The following is a 23322-nucleotide window of genomic DNA, read 5'->3' as shown; positions in this document are numbered from 1 at the left end:
AGTTGTATATCTCTTAATTGTTGTGCGTTTACTACTGATGTTTTTTTTTTTAATGTCATAGTTTTCATTACATTTTTTCTTTCTTCTAACAGTCGTTTTGTGTTATTTGTGGGATCGTCGTCCAAGGTGAGTTTAGGGCCGGGAATAAAAGAAAAAAGGAGTGCGAGCAGTTAAAAGTGAAGAAAAAGGAATTCCTTGACTATTTTTGTGCTTAGTTTTGGTAATTTTCTGATGAAATATTGTAGCTGAGTTCTCTGAAGTCTGAAATGAATAATTTGAATATTATTATGGTATTTTAATATATTGTTATTATTTGTATTTTTCAGTATTTGATATGCAGAGCATTTCAACTGCATATAATCTCTTGGAGTTAAGCCTTTTCCATCTCAATTATTACGCTGGAGTGGACCCATTAATTTTTGTATCTGTGTGTTCGTAATGCCCATTTATTGTTTTTTTTTTATTTAACACATTTATTTCTTATTCCATGTATGTATATGCTTATATTTTATACATTATTTTCATATTTATTGATTGTTATACTGCCCGTATTCACTTATTCTCTCTTTCATGCTATCAGCGCCCGCTATTAGCCGCTTTTCTTACGAGATGGTTCTAGAGTCCTAGCCGATGTCTTCGTTACGCGAGACGTTGAGCGCTGCGGATGCATTTCTCTTCAAAGATGAGGCGATGACGCCAATATTTTGCAAACCGAAACTTTTACCGCTAAAAACAATCACAACTCAAAAACTGGACGCAATGCAGAAAGAAGCGAAAGCTCGTGCAAAAGCCGCCGAGGTGGGTGTGGTTGTGCATCGAATTTTCATGTTTTTTCTTCGAAATATTTTATATGGATGTTCTCTTGTCACCCTTACAGGCGCCACCGGAACCAGTACCATTGGGAGAAACAAAAACGGATATATGGACTGCAGACGACGATTGATTCATTTGATCGCGTTTTTTTTTCTGGAAATCTGTTGCTTTAAAAGATCTGAGCTTTGAATTTAATGTATTGATTATTTTGATATTGAATTTAATACGTAGAACATTGAAAGACAAACAATTTCTATAAGACTGTGAGTAGACTCGTTAACAAATTTATTTCCTGAGCCTATAAGCTGAGGCACTTGTGTGAATGCACAACTGAAAAACTGGAACTTTTGGCACAAAATTACAACCGTATACCTCCCAATATGAGGAAAAAATAACAACAAAATATTAATATGAAAAGAGAAGTATTGTTATATTTACAATTTCAATAAGTCAATCAAATCAATATTTCATATGACGAGCAATAAGTATTAAAGTGTTAATATTAATAGTGTGGATAAAGGATAAAAAGGATAAAGTGTCTAGCGTCAATCAATCCGCTTGGGATGCGCCCCCAGGTTCACTTCAATTCAGGATCGTTCGAGGTTCGCGAACGGGTAACTGGCCTCACAGTGACTTGCGGGGGCTAGACGATGTGTCAAGTCACTGTTTTTATCCTCCCAGACAAGTCTGGTACTACCAATTAATCGACCCCGGAGGGATGAGGGGCTTAGTGAGCACCAGTACGTATTCGAACCTCCGATCGATCGTGCAGGAAGCGGAACCTCCACTCACTACACTACACCCTACCCAATAATAATATATTAATAGTAATAAGTAGTAATATCCTTAAATAACCTAATTAGTTTTAGACGTAGAAATAAAGAAAGGTGTTAACAGTGATAACGTGGTTATAACCTTACTGCTAAGTTAATTGCTAGTTCTACTTAGAATAATATTAAGGAGAACAGGTAGTCGTAAAAAATCATGCGGGGTAATATGAACAGTGTACGAGTTTTCGCCTCTGGACCTCAGAACCTGTTCGAACATGACAAAGAAGATGTATCTATCAAGCAGCGAAAATCCTTGATTTCTCCGATGGTCCGGCCAGATCCACCAATTTCTTGCTGCTCAACATCTGGATACTCCAATTTGAGAGCAAATTTCATTTTCTTGTGGACCATACGGTCGAAGTTGTTCTGAAATTAGTGGAAATAAAATAATGTTGCTACGTTTTGTTACAGCAAGACTTAAAAGGAAGAGTTGTCCATGGATTAGAATCGGAGATACTCATATTAAACTCCATATGAAGCGATTGTTGCAAGAAGTTGAACAAAAGGTGCAGAATATCTGGTGCAAATGTTGAGAGAAATGTTCCAATGATGAAGTTGTTGATGAGTTGGAAGCCACGCCCAGGTGGACGAGTTCCTTCACAAATTGATAGTTGATCGTCGAGGTATGTTCACGTATCCTCCGGCACATCCAGAGATAGAAAAGGGAGGTCGAAAACTGGTGGTGGAATAAAAATTATGAGGTTGTAGCCAAGCCACACTCAAATGACGAATCTGGGAGTTCGTTTTTACATGAGTTAGAACATGATGTTCAAGCGGGTGTCGAGCCGGTATTCGTACAAATATAAGGTGAAACCGCTTGTCAAAACTACTTCACCCTTTTTGGACGAGTTGTCTTTTTGGATCCCTCGAAAGGAAGATTCCTTACGGTTGGCAAGGTAAACGGTGAAAAATTACAGTAAATGACAGCTAACGAAGCCGTATTAATGCTGAGTTGAAAGAATCGAAGGTGATGGTTATTGATCGACATCGATAGTCGCTATGAGCTCAGTCAGGACGAGTTTCTACAAATATGAGACAGACAGATGAGGCTCGTACCGAAATTCATGTAATGATTGTAGTGCATCTGCAACGCCATAGGATCCGCGGGTGGACATCTCGAATAGGGGATAAACTGTAGCGAGGCTTGCTCCAACGCTGAAAGAGAAGCGGTTATTTTAGAGTTTCGGTAATTCCGCAGCATTTCATGGATTCTAAGCACATATGACGTATGCTGGACGCGAAACACACCTCTAGGAATTTTACTTCTTAATATTCGGCTAATGCTGCTTACAGAGGGCACGTTATCCTTGTTACAGATCCCATCGGACACCAGTCGATCACGAATTTCCCACGAAAAGATCCCAGGATCGGAGTATTTCAGTAGGCGGATGTATTCAACCACCTAAAAGAACCCGGTTATGGTAAGCAAACCTGCCGAGGTACGAAACTCAGCTACCTTTGGAGTTGTGACGCGAGGTTTACTACCGCCAATGGCACCCGGTTCAATCGAGCCTTTTTCGACATATCTGAAATCGTGCACAATACGATAGGAGCTTAGTTTTAAGCAAAACAATTTGGGCGAGAACTAGTCCCTGACCATTTCTACACATGTTACTTTTCTGAACTTGTATACCCTAGTGTACAATAATTACGTTGTCAAGGAGTTGATCCAGTTGATTGATCGGATTAGATGCACTGTGGATGCTTGTGCGGTCACACATTTTTGACAAAATAGGTAAATGAAAATGAAAAATTAGATCAAATTATTGTCTCGTGCTATATTGGAGCATATGAACCATGGACCGATGTTCTGGATGCTATAAGAATTGTTTTCGTATATACCCGATACCTACGACAGTGAACTTCGTGCAAAGGAGAAATTGAGTACTTGTACCCAGCATTGCAATCCTTTGCGGTCCGGACACGAACTCACACGTCTCCAAAGGGATGTCTTGTCTCTTGGTCAGGACTTATTCTAATGAAAATTTGTTGCTTAGCAAGTTAAAGGGGAAAAGCGGAACGCGACACGAAGAAGTAGGAATCGGTCTATAAGCCGCATTAGCTACCGTAATGCTCTATTCATTATTAGTGAATGATAATTAAGTCTTGGAAGTACTAGAATTTCGATTATTTAAAATGTCTCATTTAAAAAGAGATCCCATGAGATTTATTATAAACACGATGTGAAAACTTCTTTATTTTCAGGTAATTTTTCTTGTCCTGAAAAACAATGACCGCTTGACATTGAAACCTACCGAGGATCACATTTGAAACTAAATTCTGCTGATGCATAGAATATTGTAGATGACATTTTTATGGTATCTTGAGTTTCAACTAGCGGATGAGGCTATTTATTGCCCTGATGTCCGAGAAATGTCTGGAAACAATCCTATACGTGGCAATATAGCCGGAGAAATAGTAGATGCAATGGATCTGTGGGTCCTCGAAAAGTGCACTTTTCCCAAGAATTTCCTCCGCGGAACCGTTGATTTACGAGGATTCTTGTCTTTATCCCATCTATCTAATCCGTACCGTATTCAGAACCAAAAAAATCAATTCAGATGTAAGTTGAAACATGCGAAGCGCGGTGAAAACCCCACCTAGTCAAAATTTTGCTCACACATCCGTGGCTGATCCTCAATTGACGTGAAATGTCGCAAGGACGCACACCCGAATGATGCAGTTCGATTATTCGAATTCTCAATGACATCGGAAGAGGACGTCCGTTCACGAATAAGCCACCTAGTTGATTCACATCTGCTAATGTGGACGACGGAGAATCGGCAGCTAAAAATTTTTGTCTATTTTTCATGGAAACGAGAACTCTTTGAATTCTCTTATAATGTAGATAGAATTGACATACCGTATTGCGCTGACCATTGAGGCGAATCGTAAGCTGACCAGTAGTTCATCGCCGCTGATGCGCTTCACTGATCAGCGAGCCGTTGAGCTGCTTCCGTGTATCGGACTCCGCCTCCATCATTTGATGAGGTGAAGAAAGCCACGCCCACGACCAACTGTAGTTCATCCGAACGAATCAGCACACTTGCTCTACGGATCCCATCTTTTTCGTGTCTTCTACTACGGTAACCGAAGAACAATATATCCGAATCGAGAGAATATCGGAACTATTTGGTGTTCCGACGTCCGACAGAGTTAGAAGCAAAAAACCAACCTTTGACAACACATTAATTCTTGAAAGGCACAGGAAAGTTTAGATAGGCTGGTATAGAATGGATGGACCTAGATAATCCACACCTCAAGATTTATCAAAAACTATTCAGGATCAGAAAAAGAGCCTTCTAATGGAATGAAAAGCGCCCGAACAACTAGAGTTTTTCCTTAGTTCCTCTTTCCAATCGGTTAGAGAAATAGAAACGAGTAAAAACTGTCCCCGAGTGACTTCATTCGCAGAAAAATCGAGTACAAACCTCGTCACTTCGTCTGCGATCAATCACGCAATATTGCACTATAATCCAAGAGTTATGCAAGACACAAAAGACCCCGGATCCGCGTTTTTCGTCTCTTGTGGAAGTATTAGCGATTTTACGTTACATACTTCTTTGCGTATTTTTTTTTCAGTTTTTTTCAAGACTTTTTCTAACTTTTACCCTTCCGTCACGCCAATGGAGAACTTTAAGTGATGAAAAGGATCAGCAGGCGAATGACTCAAAGTTTTAACTTCCTTTTTAACTTTACATAAGTCCAATTTCATCAGTCAGTGAAAATTTCCGGGCTTACTTTGAGGATGGGTACATACAGACTGTACAGTGCATTTACTCACATAATTCTTAACTGTCAACACTCAATCACTATTGATTAATCCGCTGTTCGATTTGACTGAAATTTACAACTTTTTCTGTTCTGATTTCGAAAATCCATTTAAAAAATATTGGCGTGTAAAATAGAATAATAATAAATCCACGATTATTAGAATAAGAAGGAAGCGCATCAAAACATTCTTATCGAGTTTGCAGTCGAGCTGTCAGTGCGGTCAAGTTAGCCGAAGAAGGTGTGAGTGAGTAAGTGTTTGACGAGATCCAAGAGTTGCTCTTCATATCGCGGAGCGGTGAGAACAGCAAACAACACTTATCCACGCTAATACGGTAGATTACTTGACATTAGTAACTACCATGGGGAGCAATAAGGGCGGAACACTTGGCAACAAAACGTAACAACTCAATTATTTTATTATTATTTTTCATTATTTTCAATGTAATTTTATTTTTTTAAATGTATGCGAGAAATTCACTGTTTTCAAAGCGGAACCAGTCCAGAACCAGCAAGAAAACTTCGACGAAGCTACATAGCAATAACATTACTATTTCATTTTTCCATTAAAAAATTTGGGATGACTTTTTTTGACAATCACATGAAAAGAAGATAAAATAAGTCAAAGTGTATTTAATAAGTACCGAGAAGAATTAAAGATATTTCTCATTTTTAATATTTCATTTCATTATATTTCCTAAAGATTCCTTTTTGTATGTTCTGCTGGGGCATTTCTATGTGGATTGGTAACAAATTAATTGGTGAATTAAAGGCATCACCCCACGAATGTAAGGTGGTACGGATTTCAGGTGGAGTATTCGTATACGGGATCGTAGATATTGTAGAGGGGGGCGATTTCGTCTATTTCTTCCTAATTGCCGTAAAAAAAAACGGCCCGGAAGATGCCGCGCGTGCACAAGGCTGGCGCGCTCCAATCGAACTCCTTGTAGAAAATAGCGCGCCGGAACGCTCGAAGCCGTTATCTTCCGGGCCGTTTTTTACGGCAATTAGGAAGAAATGGACGGAATCACCCTCCTCCCCATAATCTACAGCCCCCGATACGAATACTCCACCGGAAATCCGTACCACTCCAGATTCGTGGTGAGATGCCTTTAATAAGTGTGTGTGTGTGTGCCCGGCATTAATCTATCCTTGTCAGGATGCGCCTGACTGATTAAACTAATTTAAAAAGATAACAAAACAATAAATTGTTAACACAGTGATAATAATAGTTTCAAAACGTTCTCATGTCCTGGAATCTCGACATAATTCCGCCTTTGTTTTCTATTAAGGTGTCTACGAGGTCTTTAGATGGGACCTTCATTAGATATAATTAAAGTATAATTAGTTAAACAAAAATAAATGAAAATGAATTAACTACTAATTTCAATGTATATGGCTTCCGTTTTCACTATCTACAACGAACCTTGACCCAACGTAGTGCAGCTTTTGGCAGAACAAAAGTGAGGTGGTTCTAGTAAATCTCTGTTTAGGCCTTTGAAGACGAGGAAAACGCCCAAACATCAGGCTAATAAAGGATTCATCTTAAGGATACTATCAGAAAAAGTGATAATAATAAATGGGAACAAATAATAAATAATATTTACATATGGGACGTGCACGAAAAATGCGAAAAAAGCCGGTTGTCTTTTCGTCACGTGAGTTGCGTATTCCCATACCAATCAGATACACAGCTAATGTTTAATGAGTAAGTACGTATGACCTCAACGCCGAGGTTAATGCGCGGTCCGACGGTATGTTTTAAGCCAACAATACGTCCGCATACAAGCTCGCTGACTCGCTCGCTTCACGTACTTCCCGTTTGGCTTGTTCCGTATTTGGACGAGCGATTAACGAGCAGCTACCGTAGGAGCTACGAACGGAAGCAATGACCGCGGGTCACGAGACGGTTTTTAGGGTTTCGTGAATCCTCAGAAGGGCAATTATCTGCCTAATTTCTCACAATTTCTGCGGGCCAACTACACTAATTTCCGAAAGATTTGCAATTGTTCAAAAGTTTCGGGAACTTGAGGTTTTTGTTTTTGCGGAAAAAGGTAGAATTGCGTAAATTTTCGTTTTTTAATGGGATTTTCAGAAGGTCAGAGAAACGAAAGGGAATGAATCCTACACTTTTCCTGGAAACTCAGAAGGAGCTGCTTTTTGTGAATTTTGAGGTAGAAGAAAGATAATGTCTAATTCAACTATTAACTGATAGAATCCGGAAGGGAAAAAGGGAAAAACTCGCAAAATATTGGATCTAATATTTTTCTGGAAAGTTTTTTCTGGAAGGCAGATGGAGATTAGCAGCGATACTTACTACTTTGTTGAGGAAATATCAAGAAAAATGACGTGTGCAGAGGATTTGAACAAAATGGATTTGACCGAAACAGTATTTGAGGTTGTCAATCGATAAATTATCCGATCAATTATATAAATATGAAGATCGTATAACTACTTTTAATCGGTAAATCCTATTAGTATGGGTGTCATGAGCACAAGGAGAATGATCGAGCTTTTAGATATTAATACTGCTTCCTTAATTGTTTTTATAATTCTATTTTTATAGAACATGTAGTCCACAAAAATCGAGTTATGGTACAGAAAAGACGTTTGAAACGAGAAGAAAACCAAGAAAGATTTTTTAAGAAAAAAAAACTTGTAGAATATATTAACAGCGCTACTTTCTACTAATTACAAGCAAATTTATATGATATTATATAAATGCACAAGGAGATTAGTGTAATCTCTCATGGGTTACTGCCTGTAATTTCCAGAACATGAGAAATCCTCACTTGAGATAGTCGAGGATTTGGATGAACAACATAAAGGCATCACCCTACGAATCTGAGGTGGTGCAGATTTCAGGTGGCGTATTCGTATACGGGATGAGAGAATACGGAGATGGGGGTGATCCCGTCCTTTTTTTTCCTAATTGCCATGAAAAACGGCCCGGAAGATGCGGCGCCGCACAAGACTGGCGCGCTCCAATCGAACCTCTTGTGCAAAATGGTGCGCCAAAACGAATGAAGCCGTATCTTCCGGGCCGTTTTTTACGGCAATTAGGAAGAAATCACCCCCCTTCCCGTAGTCTCCCACCTGAAATCTGCACCACCTCAGATTCGTGGGGTGATGTCTTTAAAGGCATCACTTCGCGAATCTGGCATGGTACGAATTTCCAGTGGAGTATTCGTTTACGGGATCGTAGATTATTGAGAGAAAGGTGATTCCGTTCATTTCTTCCTAACTGGCGTAGAAAACGGGCCGGAAGATACGGCTTCGAGCGTTCCGGCGCACTATTTCCCACAAAGAGTTCGATTGGAGCGCGCCTCGTGCGCGCGCCGCATCTAGCGGGCCGTTTTTTACGGGAATTAGAAAGAAATGGACGGACTCACACTCCTTTCCATAATCTACTATCCCGTATACCAATACTCCACCTGAAATTCGTAGCAGCTCAAATTCGTAGGGTGATGTCCTTAATCCAGAACAGAGGAGAGGGAGGGAAATGTCGTTTGGGTGGGGGGCACTTAGTGGCGCCCTTATTTTCCGAAGTACTACCTTACTTTTTTTCTCTTAGTAACTTAAGTCCAGATGTCATAGATCCTCTAAGACTAATGGTTAGGCCTTGGGGCCCCGTCTGCTTTGATTATTTACTTCGAGAAATAAGGGCGCCACTGAGTGCCCCACCCCTCCCAACGACATCTTACCTCAGAGAGGTTTGCCCCAGCGTCTCCGAGCAGGAAAATGGATGATTCTCATCAAAAGGGCTCGTTAACATCAATAATCATGATATTGATTAGTCAATAAATGAGAAGAAGAAACGATTTCACCTGTACAACTCCCAAAACTGCGGTAGCGATAAGTACTACTTTTACAAACAAAAACTGCACGAAATATAGTTCAGAGGCTGAGAATCTGTTCGAATTTTGCTACTAAGAACAAATATTAGTGCACAGCTGCTAATACCCTGCAAGTCGGCAACTTAAAGGATATTGAACGACCGTATTTGTGTGTAAACATGACGTTTCGCGCACAGTGTTAAGTCGTTTCGGGCCACCGGAACCAGCGGTCAGCATCAAAGCTGCGCTTGGATTAGGAGGATACGGTGGCCGGGTACGTGTATGTGTTGTTGCAGTCATTGCTGCTATATTCGGTTACATTACTTTGAAACATGCCGATGCATGCACGACAAATCTGTGGGAGAACTGCGTCGCAACGAGCTAAATGACCACTGTATCGGAAAGATAAGAAGCATGGCAGACACCTTTTTTTGTGGAAATTGTACTCACTGGGGAAGGTCAAGGACAGGAAGGCGATGAAATGACATTCGACATTGCATCTCTTTGAAGTTGGCGATAATATAACAAATTAAAAATGATAAAATTGATGAAAATAGGAAAAGAAAACATTGACATGAAGACGAATAAGCTTTATCAAATCCCGTTGGGGTTGGAGAACCCGTTCGATTTCAATTCACTTGGTTTGAGGTTCATGAACAGGTTGCGTCCTTTACAATAACCTCTGGGTGCTCATCTATCGAATAGGAGGATTTCAACTGCTATGGACTATCTACTAAGTTTCTTCCCATGGTCATCAACCCTTTAATTCACAACAGCCTGAGTCTTAGACCGAAAAAATCAACAATCTACCATATTGATGGAGAAAGACCATTCACTATCCTACTGAATTCCTTGTTTACTGCAATATCTGTTGTTGAATAAGAAATACAAATACTAGAAAAGTAGAAATAGATCCATGGGACAACCTGGTACCTACAGATTACTTGTATGCTGTCACACTCCGGGCCAAGAACTTATTCCAAGTTACCGTCAGAACAAAAAATAACACCGAGTAGGACAGAGAAAGATCAACGGTCGATCGCATTAGAGTACTCATCTCCAGACTTCTTTTTCCGCAAGATAATAACTCTCCCTGCTTTTCACTTCGGTTGTTGTTAGAGATTTTCTCAGAGCCTTCTTCTTCCCTCCACAACCTCTTAAAGATCGTCCACGATCAATAAAATCTCCGATTCTCTCTTGCTTTTCTACAAGATGTTCTACTAATTAATTTTCGTCTGCACCTGCCTGTGCGGCAATAAATATATACATGATCTACAATTGATAAATAAATAAATGCTGCACCGTGACACTCAATAAGTACAAATAGATAAATAAATAGATGTCCCGAAACTTCCACAGATCCATCTTCGTCCAACTATGGAGTGTAGCTGATACATTCTAAAGGTCCTACACAAGAACAACCCTCTACAGAACAATGGAACGAGTTCCCCTGCTGATGCCGGATCCAGAGTGAAGGAGGAGTGCAAAGGTCTGTAGCGCACCGGTGGAGGCAGGTCCTCACGCGATCGGCGCACAGACTCTCTCGGGGAGCGAAATCGGGCGCCGAATCGCATATCTTTTTTGGGATTTCGTGGACTTGTTGCACTTCGTGCGGCTTTGGTCCATGATTTAGCGACTCTTTCTGCGGTTTATGTTAAGAATTGAAGCTATCATCCCGTCTTCTTCTTCCTACTTGGATTTCTCTCCATTGTCGCATTTTATGTTAGATTTTAGGTACCATGTTTGGTGGTGTGTATTTCATTTGCTGTTTAACTAGCGAACTTCGAAGTCTAGTTTCCTTCCAAAAAGAAATTCCAGGATAAAATGTAGTTCCGGGACGTCCCACCGCGCTCTTATTTCTGGAAGTCAGTAGCTACCTCAGTCGAGTCTATGGAACCTAGCCATTAATCGTAGAGGGTGTATGAATGGCTAAAGCTACGAATAGGAAAAAAAAGGAAGATAGAGCTTCCAGAAATAGGAGTGGTGTTGAGTGCTCTCCTCTCCCCCAACTACACGTTATCCAGTTTTCGGTTTTTTTACATTGACCTACTTCTGATATTTCTTATTTTGTAATTTCCTTGTTAAATTTATAGCTTCAACGCTTTCTAAGTATCTTCATATATGTATAACTCGTCCGTTCTTTTCTTCTTAGTTAAATTACTCAGAAACTTTGTCATCCTTCGGTTCATGCTCCAAACTTCTGTACTTTTAAGGTTCCTTCTCTTCCTGTGAGCCCTAACTTGTAATGTCGGAAGTTCCACACTACGTGCTCTATGAGCACGCAGTTGGATATGCGTTAATGAAGGTGAAAGAGTTCGAGGATGCTGGATTGATTGTTCAAGAGGTATGTATAATTACAGGAATTCATAAATCTTGAGTTTGATAACGCAGCCGAAACCCTTGTATTATAAGCCGGGACGTCATTCCTTTGAGCGGCGTCTGGTCTGAGGCAAGGGAAATCAAAGAGAACAACAGACACCGTTTGCGCATGGATTGCGCATGTCGGTCGTTTTGATTCCCACATACTTTTCCGCATTTGTTTTTCTTTTAAGATTTTCCTTGTAATTGAAGGGCAACAATTGAGAATGCTCGTCACAATTTTTTAAAAAAACTTTTTTAATCTGTTACCGTTCCCTTGATCTGGAAATGTGAAATTCAGCTTAAACTTGACATTAGGTGCAGGCCTCACTGCACCTCACAAACGTTCATGGCTTATTTAGAAAAAAATTGCAATTACAACCAAATTAACTGATTCGATTTCGCAAACTCACTCTTCATCTAGATTCAACAACTTGCCACACCGCAGATCAGTTTGAAAGGAGTCAAGTCAGTTTTCAAAATGTTTTGCTCGCTTTAGGTTGATGCTTCAATTGCTGATGTGTCGAAATTTTGTGGAGTCGTGAAACTAGCTGCTTTCGATCCTTTCAAGAACACAGAGGCAGCTCTCGAGAATGCCAATGCAATTTCAGAAGGTCATTTTAGGTTCAGCAGTGTGACTGCGATCTTTTACAACTTCCTCTAACGTTGCGTTGGTTACAATTTTCTATGCTTCAGATACATCCTTTATAGGTTTGGCGCATCCGGATCTGATCAACTTTCTCGAAAGCAGTCTTCCCAAGAAGAAGAAAAAACTACTTTTGGGTGTAAATGATTCAAAGCTGGCCGGTTCGCTTACTGAAGCGGACCTTGGCATCCAGCTAATATTTGGAGGTGTTGTTACCGAGGTGTGCACTGATTTCACACAGAAATCACACTCCAATGACGAGAACAACCTCATCAGCATGAAACAAAATTTAGATTCTTCGTGGTGTTCGTGTACATTTTGCTCATCTTGCTAAGGACCTACCACATCATTCACTAGCCAAGGCACAACTGTCCCTTGGTCATAGTTATTCCCGTGGAAAGGTAAATCTTCTATTTTTGGAATGTCGCATTCAGAGCGACTGGAAATTGTGAACTGAAGTTCTTTTAAGTAAGATTCCATGTAATGATACGACCAGTTCAATTTCCACTGCCTCTAATTTTTATTTCTGTTGGGATATTTGTGAGTGTGAGCTTCTAAGACTTGGTGTACAGTAGCAGACCTTTGTCTGTGTCTGACTTGAAATTAAAGAAGATTAAAGATCGGAAAATCAAACGAACCTCTTGTTTCATCCGAAGGTAATCTCCGATAGTTTTTGTAGTTAACGAAACTCCGGAAAAGTCAGGAAGTACATATGAGAGAAATGCGGTTAATAGTTTTTTTTTCAATTTTCGTCCATTTTGTAGGTGAAATTCGATGTGCATCGTGTGGACAACATGGTTATCCAGTCGATTGCGCTCCTTGATCAACTTGATAAGGACATTAACCTGTTCGGAATGCGCATCCGTGAATGGTTCGTGGCATTCGACTTATTTCTCTGTTTAATAAAAAAATGAATATGAAAGTATTCCTCCCCTTGTATTTTAAGCCGGGATGAGAGTCGTGCTGATTGTTCATCTGGTCTAAGACAAGGGAAATCGTAGAGAGCACCAGACACTGTTTTGCATCTTTGTGCATATATCAGTCGTAGTGATTCCCACAATTTCCTCATAAATTTTTGAGATCTTATGTCGTTTATAACTATAAAACACATTACCTGGTAATGGTTAAGGTACTCCTACCACTTCCCAGAGCTTTTCAAACTTGTTCCTGATCAGTATAAATACGCAAGACTGGCTGTTGCTATATTAGATCGTAATAAGATAAGCGAGAACGAGAACATTCACGCTGAAATCACGGGTAAGATGAAGTTTTTGTTTGTGCTTCTGTATTTTTTGTCTTCGTATTTCCCAGATATTAGTGTATTGTTTTAGAAATTGTTGAGGATGAGGATAAGGCTACGGAAATTTTGGAGGCTGCACGTACATCAATGGGAATGGATATTTCCGAAATGGATTTGGCAAATATTGAACGGTACGACCACTTCTCATTTAGTTGATTATTGGTGTTTTGAAGAAGTGGTCTTATTGAGCTTTTTTTTCGTGAGAATTTTCGTATGCTTGAGATTTCGGAGGATTCTCTGATCTCGCATTTTTTAGATTTGCTTCGCGTGTGGCTTCTTTGACGGAATATCGGCAGCAGCTTCATGAGTATATCAAGGATCGTATGAACAGTTGCGCTCCTTCGCTAAGCGCTTTAATTGGAGAGCAGGTACTACCCCTTCAATTCCCCATTGGTTGCCTCCACCATCCTTTCAAATGAGGTTCTACCATAGATTTGCAATGATTTCTACATAAAGTCGAAGAAACGTAACCTTTATTGTGTTCTAGTGGTGCACTGGTTGTCGTGTGTTTGATACTTCGATTTCAGGTTGGAGCTCGTCTCATTTCGCATGCTGGATCGCTGACCAATTTGGCGAAGTATCCAGCGTCAACAGTACAGATTTTGGGAGCTGAGAAGGCATTGTTCAGAGCCTTAAAAACCAGATGTAAGTCTTCGCGAACTGATTTTTGAAGGTTTTTTTTCTTATTTATTCGCGAAATGTCTAGAGTACAGTGGACCTTAAGGGCAGCATACCACGAATCTGAAGTGGTGCGGATTTCAGGTGGAGTATTTGTCTACGGCATAGCAGAGGGGGTGATTCCGTCCATTTCTTCCTAATTGCCGTAAAAAACGGCCCGGAAGATGCGCGCGTGCACAAGGCTGGCGCGCTGAAATCGAACTTCTTGTGAAGAATAGTGCGCCGGAACGCTCGAAGCCGTATTTTCCGGGCCATCTCCATAATCTACGATCCTGTATACGAATACTCCACCGGAAATCCGTACCACTCCAGATTCGTGGGGTGATGCCTTTAAGTCATTGTTGTTAATGGTGAAGAACTGATTTAGACATAAACATTTTTGTGTTGCGTTTGGTTGCTGGGGAGGGATTTGACCTTTTAAATATGAACGTGGTCAATAGTAATTTTATCTTTTCCCGTCAGCTTGTTTGCTTCAAGAGGTTTTTGCAGCGGCTACTCCTAAATATGGACTTCTTTTCCATTCATCTTTCATTGGCAGAGCGTCGGCGAAAAATAAGGGAAGGATTTCCCGATTCCTCGCTAACAAGTGTACTATTGCATCAAGAATTGATTGTTTCTCGGAGGTATGTTGTTGATATTATTTGTATCAGTATAATTTCATATTGTAAAAGTTACTTGATCAATATTATACATGCTAGTTAAGAAATTCTAGAATTCTACTATAAGAAATTTGCCGACGGTCTATTAGCTCTTTATTTTCGTAATAAATTCATAATTCGTAAATTCATAATTTCCACATTTCAGGTTCCTGTGCCTACTTTTGGTGAATTTCTGAAAGGACAGGTTGAAGAACGCCTGAAATACTTCGAAACCGGTGAGATCCCGCAAAAGAATATTGATGTAATGGCAAAAGCACAGGATGAGGCAAAAACTGTGCAGGAGAAGGTAAAAGCTTGCTTATTGTCTCTTTAAGTGTGCTCTTGTGTGCTTTTTAAAAATTTCCCCTATTAAGGTTCTCAAGAAACGAAAGAAGGCCGCTAAGAAGGCTAAAAAGATAAAAGAAGAGGCTGAAGCTGCTGAAGGTGTCGAAGCAACTCCTGAAAAGAAGCCTAAGAAACGCGCGGCTGAAGAGCCTGCGGAAGAAGTCGAAGCAGAGGTTACGGAGAAACCAAAGAAGAAGAAAAAGAAGGCGAAGAAGGTAGACGAGGAAATGGAGGAGTAGAAAGATTGTTATCAAGTTCAAGTTGTTGTTACTTCTGTTGTATTTGAACAATTATTTGTTGACTGTTGAGACTGACTGCTTTGTTGGAATAAACTACATGTATATATGGAAACTTGAAGTTGTACATAAAGTACTTTTGTAAAGTTGAAGTTTTTTGTCTCCTGGATAGGATCAAACTAAAACAAAGACGGTATGGAGCGGAATTAAGGTGTGGAGGTGTAGAAAAAAGAAAAAAAATCCTAATTGTCGTAGGATTTGGCTTCCTGATTTCCTTCGTTGTTAGAGCAGTGCTGTTTGCCTACTGTTTCTTCCTTCGCAACCGATATCGAACAAACTACAAGTTTCGCGCTGTTTTCTAGTCTAGTATACATTTGTTCAAAACGAAGCGCACTTTTTCTAGTCCGTGAAGTAGTTTTTTGGCTCTGGAAAAGAGGTGAGGGTGAAAAGAGGGTTTTTGCTCATTTACTCACTTGCTAGCTTGTAGCAAGAGTCTCCCTTTTCCCACCCTTAAGAAGGACTGCTAGGGCAACAACTACTGGCTCTGATGAAACGAGTCATCAAACAGAGGAGAGCATTTGCCAGAATGACACCAGACATTTGTTTTAACTGTGGAAAAAACGATCAAATTAAATCTTAATTGTTTTGTCCGACAGTGCCCGTAGAGATGTATGTTTGAATCGCGTAGCTTTGCGAGTGTTCGTCATTCGGACTGCTTACCACTAGTTTTACTGCCTATTTGCACATAGCACTGCTTTAACCGAACTGCACTAACAGCAAAAAAATCGTTCTTAACAGTGAGAAGAGAATATCTGAGTCAGTCGGGCCCCTAAAACCTGATCCTTCGAGGATCCATGTAACCGTACATGATGATGTGAGTGGGTGACTAGAGACTTTAGGGTATTTTGTAACCCTATTTGAACAGACCAAAAAGAGGTGGTTCAGTGGAATGTCTTTATTATGTGAGTACAGGTGAGTAGAACAATTGTCAACAATAGAATTGGATGAAAAGGTGGGCAGAGCGTAGTCTGCCGCACTCTTTGACCGTACAAGTCGTAATAACCTAGCATAACCATGACCGCGAACGGTCCTTTATACCACGCCCCTTATACATCATCGGGGTCGATGATAGATGACATGTACGGTTAAGCTACTAAGGAAAAGAAAAAGAACATGGAGACTCTCTAAACAGGCTTTCTGGAAGTGAATAGCTAAGTTATATCATGTAATACTTTCAACGATTAAATAGAACCGAAAATGGCCTGAGAGACTCTCCGGCTTTTCCGCAATTCACACACATTTTACAGTCAAGAACGGTCTTCGTGCTCTAGGAACGATGTCCTGCGCTTCAAGTGCGCGTCCAGCAGGATTCAATTAGAGAAGTGTAGAGTACCATCCCCTTAGCACTCTCACTGGTTCTCTTCTGATGCTGGTTTTGAGATTTTCACGTCCAGAAATTGATGATTGCAAAGAAACGAAAAGAAAATTTATAAGATTTCAATTTTGCTCGAGGCCAAACATGCACTTCATTCCTTCCGGGTCGATGAGTTAATATGACGGCAAGTCACATATACCCCGCCTATGTATATCTATATGAATTATTATAGGCCATAACACTCGACCTCACAGCTATTTCGTGTTTCAAATTGTTTCGTGAATCGTGAGGAACTGACTCGACTGTCATGGGGGGAAATACACGCAAATGGCCCTAACTGTGGTTCGAACACCACTACATCCTTACCCATCACCCCACTTCCTCTCAGCGAAGTGGCAAAACCAGATCGCCGAAATGAGCCCAAGACATTATCAAGGACGGCATAGAAGCGCCACTCTCGGGTCCTAGAACGACTCGCTACAGTATCTCGAGGCCCCAAAATTCTGCTCGAATTTTTTATTCCCGATGAATTTTATTCGCTTTTGGGCGGTTTGTCGCCATCGTTTATTAGTAAATTTTGAGAATATATGAATGATTCCGAATATGACACATGGTTTCATATTTCGGAGCGTGATTTGTACTTTCAATCCATGCATGAGTGAGGTAATTTATTCTCAAATTTACTTGCATCGTTAAGCGAGCAGGTACGTCATTGCGAAGCTCACTGTGATATTTGTCTAGTTTCATTTGAATTTGTTTATATTTTTTAGAGTCAAACATGGTAAGAGAGTTCAGTCCACGTGGTGGTAGCGGAGGTTCGTGATTACTTTTAGAACCTGCTAAATACTCATTTTTTGAGTTTTTGTTTTGTTTTGAAGAGAGTTTCAATGCTGATGCTTATAGTCCCCTCCTTTCTGTTTTGTCTCTATAACTTTTTGAGATCTACAGGACAAAAACTACGAATGTATTATCAATTTTGCACTACGTGTTGTTACAGCATAATAAGTTTTTTTTTTTTTAATTTAAGATAGTGTTAGCCGATTGTTTCGTGCTAATTGTTTAACGTTTGAGTTTTATCAGCGATGCAATTTCCTTATCTTCCTTAGAGCATTCACCTTCTCAGCAACTGAGGGAATCTCAAATCTGCTTAATTCATCTTGCTCTTTATTTTCGCTTTTTTAGTTAGTTTTCAATTTTTAGTTAGTAACCAAAAGAATGATGACCATCATCAACGTTTCTTTCTTTCATGGATTCAACTTGTTTTCGTACACAGTGAAACTTGTTTACACCTATTTCTTTCTACTTAAAAAAATGTGAATTGGTAGTGGCAAAAAAAAAAAAAAACATTTTCATGCCAACCTTACTCTCCATGGCAACTCTCAAACATCCTTAGATGAGATAACGAGAGTTCTGCCTTTTTTTTCGAGATTTAAAGAAAAACCTGAAGAGATCTCCAAGTTGGTGTTTGATGCTATTGTGTGGAGGCGATAAAAAACTTCTTTTTCGTTTCCATAAATTTTACTGATCACTGTCTTTCAGAGAATAGAAGTCGTAAGTGTTTGTTTGGTAAAACATTCATAGTTACTATCTAAGCAGACATTTAAATATACCTAGTGAGACAAAGGTTGCTCTTTGCAAAGTGCTTCAAGTTCACATTCAGAGCGATCTTTTTTAAAAATTATATATAGTGTATTTTATATGTAGTGTATTTTGGTCGTTTTTAATCTTTTTTATAGTTATAAAAAGTTATATTTCGCGTCTCATAATTGTGTTAGTTTAGGATTCCGTGGAGGCGGAGGTGGCGGATTCCGAGGTGGTGATTACAAAGGTGGAAGCTTCCGTGGAAGAGGAGGAGGCGGTGACCGTGGAGGATTCCGAGGTGGTCGAGGCGGCGGAGACCGGGGAGGATTCAGAGGAGGCCGAGGTGGATTCGGTGGCGGTGACCGTGGAAGGTAACTTTTGTATTTTGCTTGACATCTCGTCATGTATCTTCCCTCTTCTCATTGGTGATACAGTTTTAGGGGATCACCGCGCGGTGGCCGCGGTAGCCCACGTGGTCGTGGATCCCCGCGTGGAGGACGAGGAGGTGGTGGTATGAGAGGAGGAAAAACCGTTATTGTAGAACCACATAGATATGAAGGTTTGCAGATATAATTCTTCTCAGTTTAATGTTTAATCAATTGCTATTGTTCTAGGAGTGTTCATCGTCAAAGGAAAGGAGGACGCTCTCGCCACCAGGAACATGGTCGTCGGAGAGTCTGTTTACGGCGAGAAAAGAGTTTCTGTAGACGATGGATCTGGAACGTCGGTTGAGTACAGAGTGTGGAACCCGTTCCGATCTAAGCTGGCTGCATCTATGATGGCTGGATTAGAAGACGTACACATAAAGCCGGGAACAAAGCTTTTGTATCTTGGTGCTGCTTCGGGAACCACTGTTTCACATTGTTCCGATATCGTCGGACCGGTACGTTGCCTTAGAATGCAGCTTATGGAACCTCTTCCCACTATTTAAATTTATTGTAATTTTAGGATGGTATCGTTTACGCAGTAGAGTTTTCTCACCGTTCCGGCCGTGATCTTCTTAATGTTGCCAAGAAAAGACCTAACATTGTACCTATTGTTGAAGACGCCCGACATCCTCACAAGTACAGAATGCTTGTTGGTGAGTCGTAATTGATTTCGGATCATTTCCTCTATTTTTTTTCGAGCTTGTTGAATTTTGAAAGACGAACATTTCACGGGCCATTTATTCTTGCCATAAAGAACTAGTGTAACACATTTCATCTTAGGGAGTGAAATTGAAACAGGAGAATGTGTCTGGCGAAAGCCGTTTAATTTTCTTCATATTTGGAGGGAAGGGTTTATTTGAAACGACAAATTATCTCATAAAGGCATCACCCCACAAATCTGCGGTTGTGGGGTTTACAGGTGGATTATGCTTATACGAGGTTGTAGATTATGGGAAGGAGGGTGATTTCGTCCATTTCTTTCTAATTGCCGTAAAAAATTTCCCGTAAAATGTGGCTTCGAGCTTTCCGGGACGCTATTTTCTACAACGAGCTCGATTGGAGCGCGCCCGCTTTGTGCACCCGCTCATCTTCCGGGCCGTTTTTCACGGCAATTGGGAAGAAATGGACGAAATCACCCTTCTCCCCGCAACCTACAACCCCGTATAGGCACCCACCTGAAACCCGCACCACCCCAGATTTGTGGAGTGATGCCTTTAAATGGGTTTGCCTTCGTAATAGCCATGCTCATCTCGAATTCAGTACTGCTGTGGTGCCCATGATCTAGTTTTTCTTTTTTGCAACGCAATTTCGGCTGCAGCTAAAGCCAGTATGATAAATGGCTATTGCTTTTTCTTTTCAACCTCAGGACTTCTGCTGTAAGTCTGTGGTGTCACTCGCGAACGCTAGCATATGCGCTGGTTTCGACTGCTGGGAAACGTAGTCACAAACATTTGTCGGTGGTAATTTTGATATACGAACAGATTTTACAGAACAAATTTTCTTGATTGTGATCGCATGGACATAAAAGACAGTAAGCATACTGGCTTCTACATTTGAGTATATCCAGGAAGAATCTCGAAATACCTTCATTTGTGCAATATTGACTGATTTTTAGGTATGGTAGACACGATATTCTCTGATGTTGCGCAACCAGATCAAGCTCGTATTGTTGCTTTGAATGCACACAACTTCTTGAAAAATGGTGGACATGCAGTGATCTCAATTAAAGCTAACTGTATTGACAGTACGGCAGAACCAGAAGCTGTATTTGCTGGAGAAGTTAACAAATTGAAGGAGGAGAAATTTAAGCCGAGAGAACAGGTTACGTTAGAGCCGTATGAAAGGGATCATGCTGTTGTTGTTGCTGAATACCGAGCAAAGGGTAAGGCTAAGTAGAATAGATGTATCTCGTTGTTTTTGGACATATTTGTTGATTTGTGAATATATTTTGGTTGCGTTGACATTTTACGATTGTTACATTTCATTTATTAATGACCACAATTAATCATTGTTGATTTGAATCCACGCGGAGAAATAAAGTCTTGTTGTTGTTGCCCAATAATACTCGGAGTATTCTTTGGGTTCACGTCCCACGTTACTTTTGCATTCTCGCTTGTGTATGTGTTTTCTCTACATCAAATTTAATTTCGTAATACAGGGTATAATGACAAGGCAGGAGCCTATTCAAGCTGTCCAGACGTTCGGCCGCAAGAAGACCGCCACCGCTGTGGCACATTGCAAGAAAGGACGTGGTCTAATCAAAGTGAATGGACGACCCCTGGAACATCTCGAACCTCAGATCCTCCGCATGAAATTGCAGGTACTTTGGTTTTGGAAATTCGTTTTTTTTTTAATTTCAAGCCTTGTATTTCATTTTCCTACGAATTTTTCCTTGCCATTGCAATTGCATTTCGTTTTTCTAGTTGTTTGGACGTAGTATACTTGTTTTTTTAAATCTCTTTCGCTAATGAGAGAAATGGAAATTCTGCATAGACGCTCCTATTGGATTTCGTAAATTGTTCTCTTTTTTTTTAGATTCCAGAAGCAAAATACTTGTTTCTTCAAAACTACTTACTTTAAAGTTTTCATTTTCGTGAACTTGAAGTTGTTTAGAGTAAGGGAAAAATGCAAACGGGAGTGCGATGCCAGTACGTTTTTTTGTAAGGGAGCATAATTCATTCTAGAATTTTTCGTACACCATTAGACGATTGGCTGGAGAAAGAATGAGTGCATGCTAGACTTCAAAGATCTGACCCATTTTTTTCAAATATGAGGGAAAATTTTGTTGGATCTTTTCGTCTTTCTAAGTTGGAGTTTCCTGGTTCGAACTTGTTGATAGGAAAGATTGTGCAAAGGCCTCTGGAAATTTTCTTTGTTTATTCTTTGTATGTTTTGTTACCTTAGCCAATTTTATTATGTGTGGGTGGTATTGTATCTTGTTTGGTAGAATGCGAAGGGATTCATGAGTATTAAAAGTGCATATGTGGATGTTTTCTCTCTTAGTCTCTGATGTAGTTCCCTCTTCTCTACATCAGCCTCAATTACTCGAGGGTGTCCCATTTTCTTGGTTATGAGCTGATCTATAGGCACCCAACTATTACTGAGAGTCTCTTTAAGAAGTAAGTTCTTGCAACGCGGAATATCATGGTTCTTCTTTGAAAAGAATGTTAGGACAAGTGAAAGGAGATACAATTGGAGCTTTGACACCATATACGCTGCTTACAGTCACTGACCGGACTTACTGGCAAATTGTACCAGCATTAACTTTCAGGAACCTTTGTTGGTGGTTGGCAAGGAACGCTTCCAGGACGTCGATATCCGAATTCGTGTTAGCGGTGGAGGTCACGTAGCTCAGATTTATGCTGTCCGACAAGCCCTCGCGAAGGCTCTGGTCCGTGGGCTTTCTTCTCTGTAGGGGAGTTCTTTTGTCACTGTGTTCAAAGATGTTTTCAGGTAGCTTACTACCACAAGTACGTTGATGAACAAAGCAAGAAAGAGCTTAAAGACCAGTTCTTTGCTTACGACAAGGCCCTTCTTGTTGCGGATCCTCGCCGCAGTGAGGCAAAGAAGTTCGGTGGACCTGGAGCTCGCGCCCGCTACCAGAAATCTTACCGTTAAATGGTTTTGTTATGTTACAGATAAATTGTTTGTTATTTTATTTCCGCTTTCCTTTTTGTTTGTGGCAGTAACTGTTAAGAAGTGCTGTGTTATGTTCCAGAGGAGTATTAGAACCTTAGATAGTTAGATATCTGCATAGTTAGATCAAAATACTGAATTTTTAGCGCAGTTTGCATGAACGCTTTGACGCATAACGATTACCAATTAAGCAAGAAAGTTAACCTATGGAAATTGATATGTGATTCACAATAATTAGAACAATCGTTAATGTACTAAACTGAGCGTCCTACTGTATTATTTTTTACTACCTTCTTTTTTAAATCCGAAGTAGTTCAAATGCACTAAGAATTATCCACAAGTTCATTTTGCTTAGTGTTTTGAAGAAATAATCTTCCCGATTCCGGTGTTGTAGGCGTGTATGTTTTAAAACAAAGCGAAAATCAAAGTGAATGTACAATAATCGCTTCTGTGAAAAAAATTCTCGTTCTAAAAGCTTTTCTCAAACCAGACCAGTACTAGAGGCACGTATAACAACCCGATGAGGCTCGTGGAATCGTAACCCTTCGAGAGTCGATGTTAAATAGCACTTTCCATATATATGCTACTACAGACAATGCGTGTAATTGAAAAGTCACAAATTCCTGTAAAAAACAGTAAATTCAGTACTTTTTCTGTTTGGTGGCTCCCATTTATTACTTTGCAGGAATTCATTCTTACAATGCGCTGATATTTGCAGAGAAATAATCGAGAGGTAAACATACAAATATCCCAAACCTTTCGTTCAAACGCATTATGAAAGTGATTACAAAAGAAGCGTCATCATTTACCCATAATAAACTATGAGCAAGTTGTATAAAACATGCGAAACT

General features: G+C 40.2%; 4 protein-coding genes across 7 annotated transcripts; 3 read left to right on the top strand and 1 right to left on the bottom strand.

Annotated features, from left to right (window-relative positions):
• Nucleotides 1-630: 630 nt before the first annotated feature.
• On the top strand, nucleotides 631-943 carry RB195_013561 (uncharacterized protein; the record flags this gene model as incomplete). Its single annotated transcript, XM_013450201.2, has 2 exons — nucleotides 631-798; nucleotides 878-943. 2 exons carry the CDS (start codon nucleotides 631-633, stop codon nucleotides 941-943), a joined length of 234 nt encoding a protein of 77 aa, XP_013305655.2.
• Nucleotides 944-1941: 998 nt separating this feature from the next.
• Nucleotides 1942-4555, bottom strand: RB195_013560 (uncharacterized protein; the record flags this gene model as incomplete). Its single annotated transcript, XM_064203443.1, has 6 exons — nucleotides 1942-2009; nucleotides 2700-2798; nucleotides 2892-3045; nucleotides 3100-3169; nucleotides 4244-4430; nucleotides 4507-4555. 6 exons carry the CDS (start codon nucleotides 4553-4555, stop codon nucleotides 1942-1944), a joined length of 627 nt encoding a protein of 208 aa, XP_064059324.1.
• A 6940-nt stretch (nucleotides 4556-11495) lies between these two features.
• RB195_013559 (uncharacterized protein) lies at nucleotides 11496-20731 on the top strand (the record flags this gene model as incomplete). Of its 4 annotated transcripts, none has more annotated exons than XM_064203442.1 (20): nucleotides 11496-11594; nucleotides 12108-12222; nucleotides 12320-12474; nucleotides 12548-12655; nucleotides 13019-13125; nucleotides 13384-13511; nucleotides 13586-13685; nucleotides 13811-13922; nucleotides 14082-14199; nucleotides 14722-14855; nucleotides 15037-15177; nucleotides 15245-15430; nucleotides 17524-17530; nucleotides 17597-17641; nucleotides 18607-18639; nucleotides 18706-18778; nucleotides 18848-18966; nucleotides 19022-19290; nucleotides 19356-19488; nucleotides 20451-20731. In XM_064203442.1, 20 exons carry the CDS (start codon nucleotides 11496-11498, stop codon nucleotides 20729-20731), a joined length of 2463 nt encoding a protein of 820 aa, XP_064059321.1. The 4 variants fall into 4 exon arrangements, with proteins under 4 accessions (XP_064059321.1, XP_064059322.1, XP_013305652.2 ...); XM_064203441.1 differs by having other exon boundaries at nucleotides 18842-18966; XM_013450198.2 differs by lacking the exons at nucleotides 17524-17530; nucleotides 17597-17641; nucleotides 18607-18639; ... (3 more) ...; nucleotides 19356-19488; nucleotides 20451-20731 and having other exon boundaries at nucleotides 15245-15454.
• Nucleotides 20732-20999: 268 nt separating this feature from the next.
• Nucleotides 21000-22453, top strand: RB195_013558 (uncharacterized protein; the record flags this gene model as incomplete). Its single annotated transcript, XM_013450196.2, has 3 exons — nucleotides 21000-21155; nucleotides 22107-22226; nucleotides 22289-22453. The coding sequence occupies 3 exons, from the start codon at nucleotides 21000-21002 to the stop codon at nucleotides 22451-22453; spliced, it is 441 nt and encodes a 146-aa protein (XP_013305650.2).
• Nucleotides 22454-23322: the final 869 nt, after the last annotated feature.

The sequence above is a fragment of the Necator americanus genome, chromosome V, assembly GCF_031761385.1.
Source record: "Necator americanus strain Aroian chromosome V, whole genome shotgun sequence".
Taxonomy (NCBI): domain Eukaryota; kingdom Metazoa; phylum Nematoda; class Chromadorea; order Rhabditida; family Ancylostomatidae; genus Necator; species Necator americanus.
This window is presented reverse-complemented; position numbering and strand designations above follow the sequence as displayed.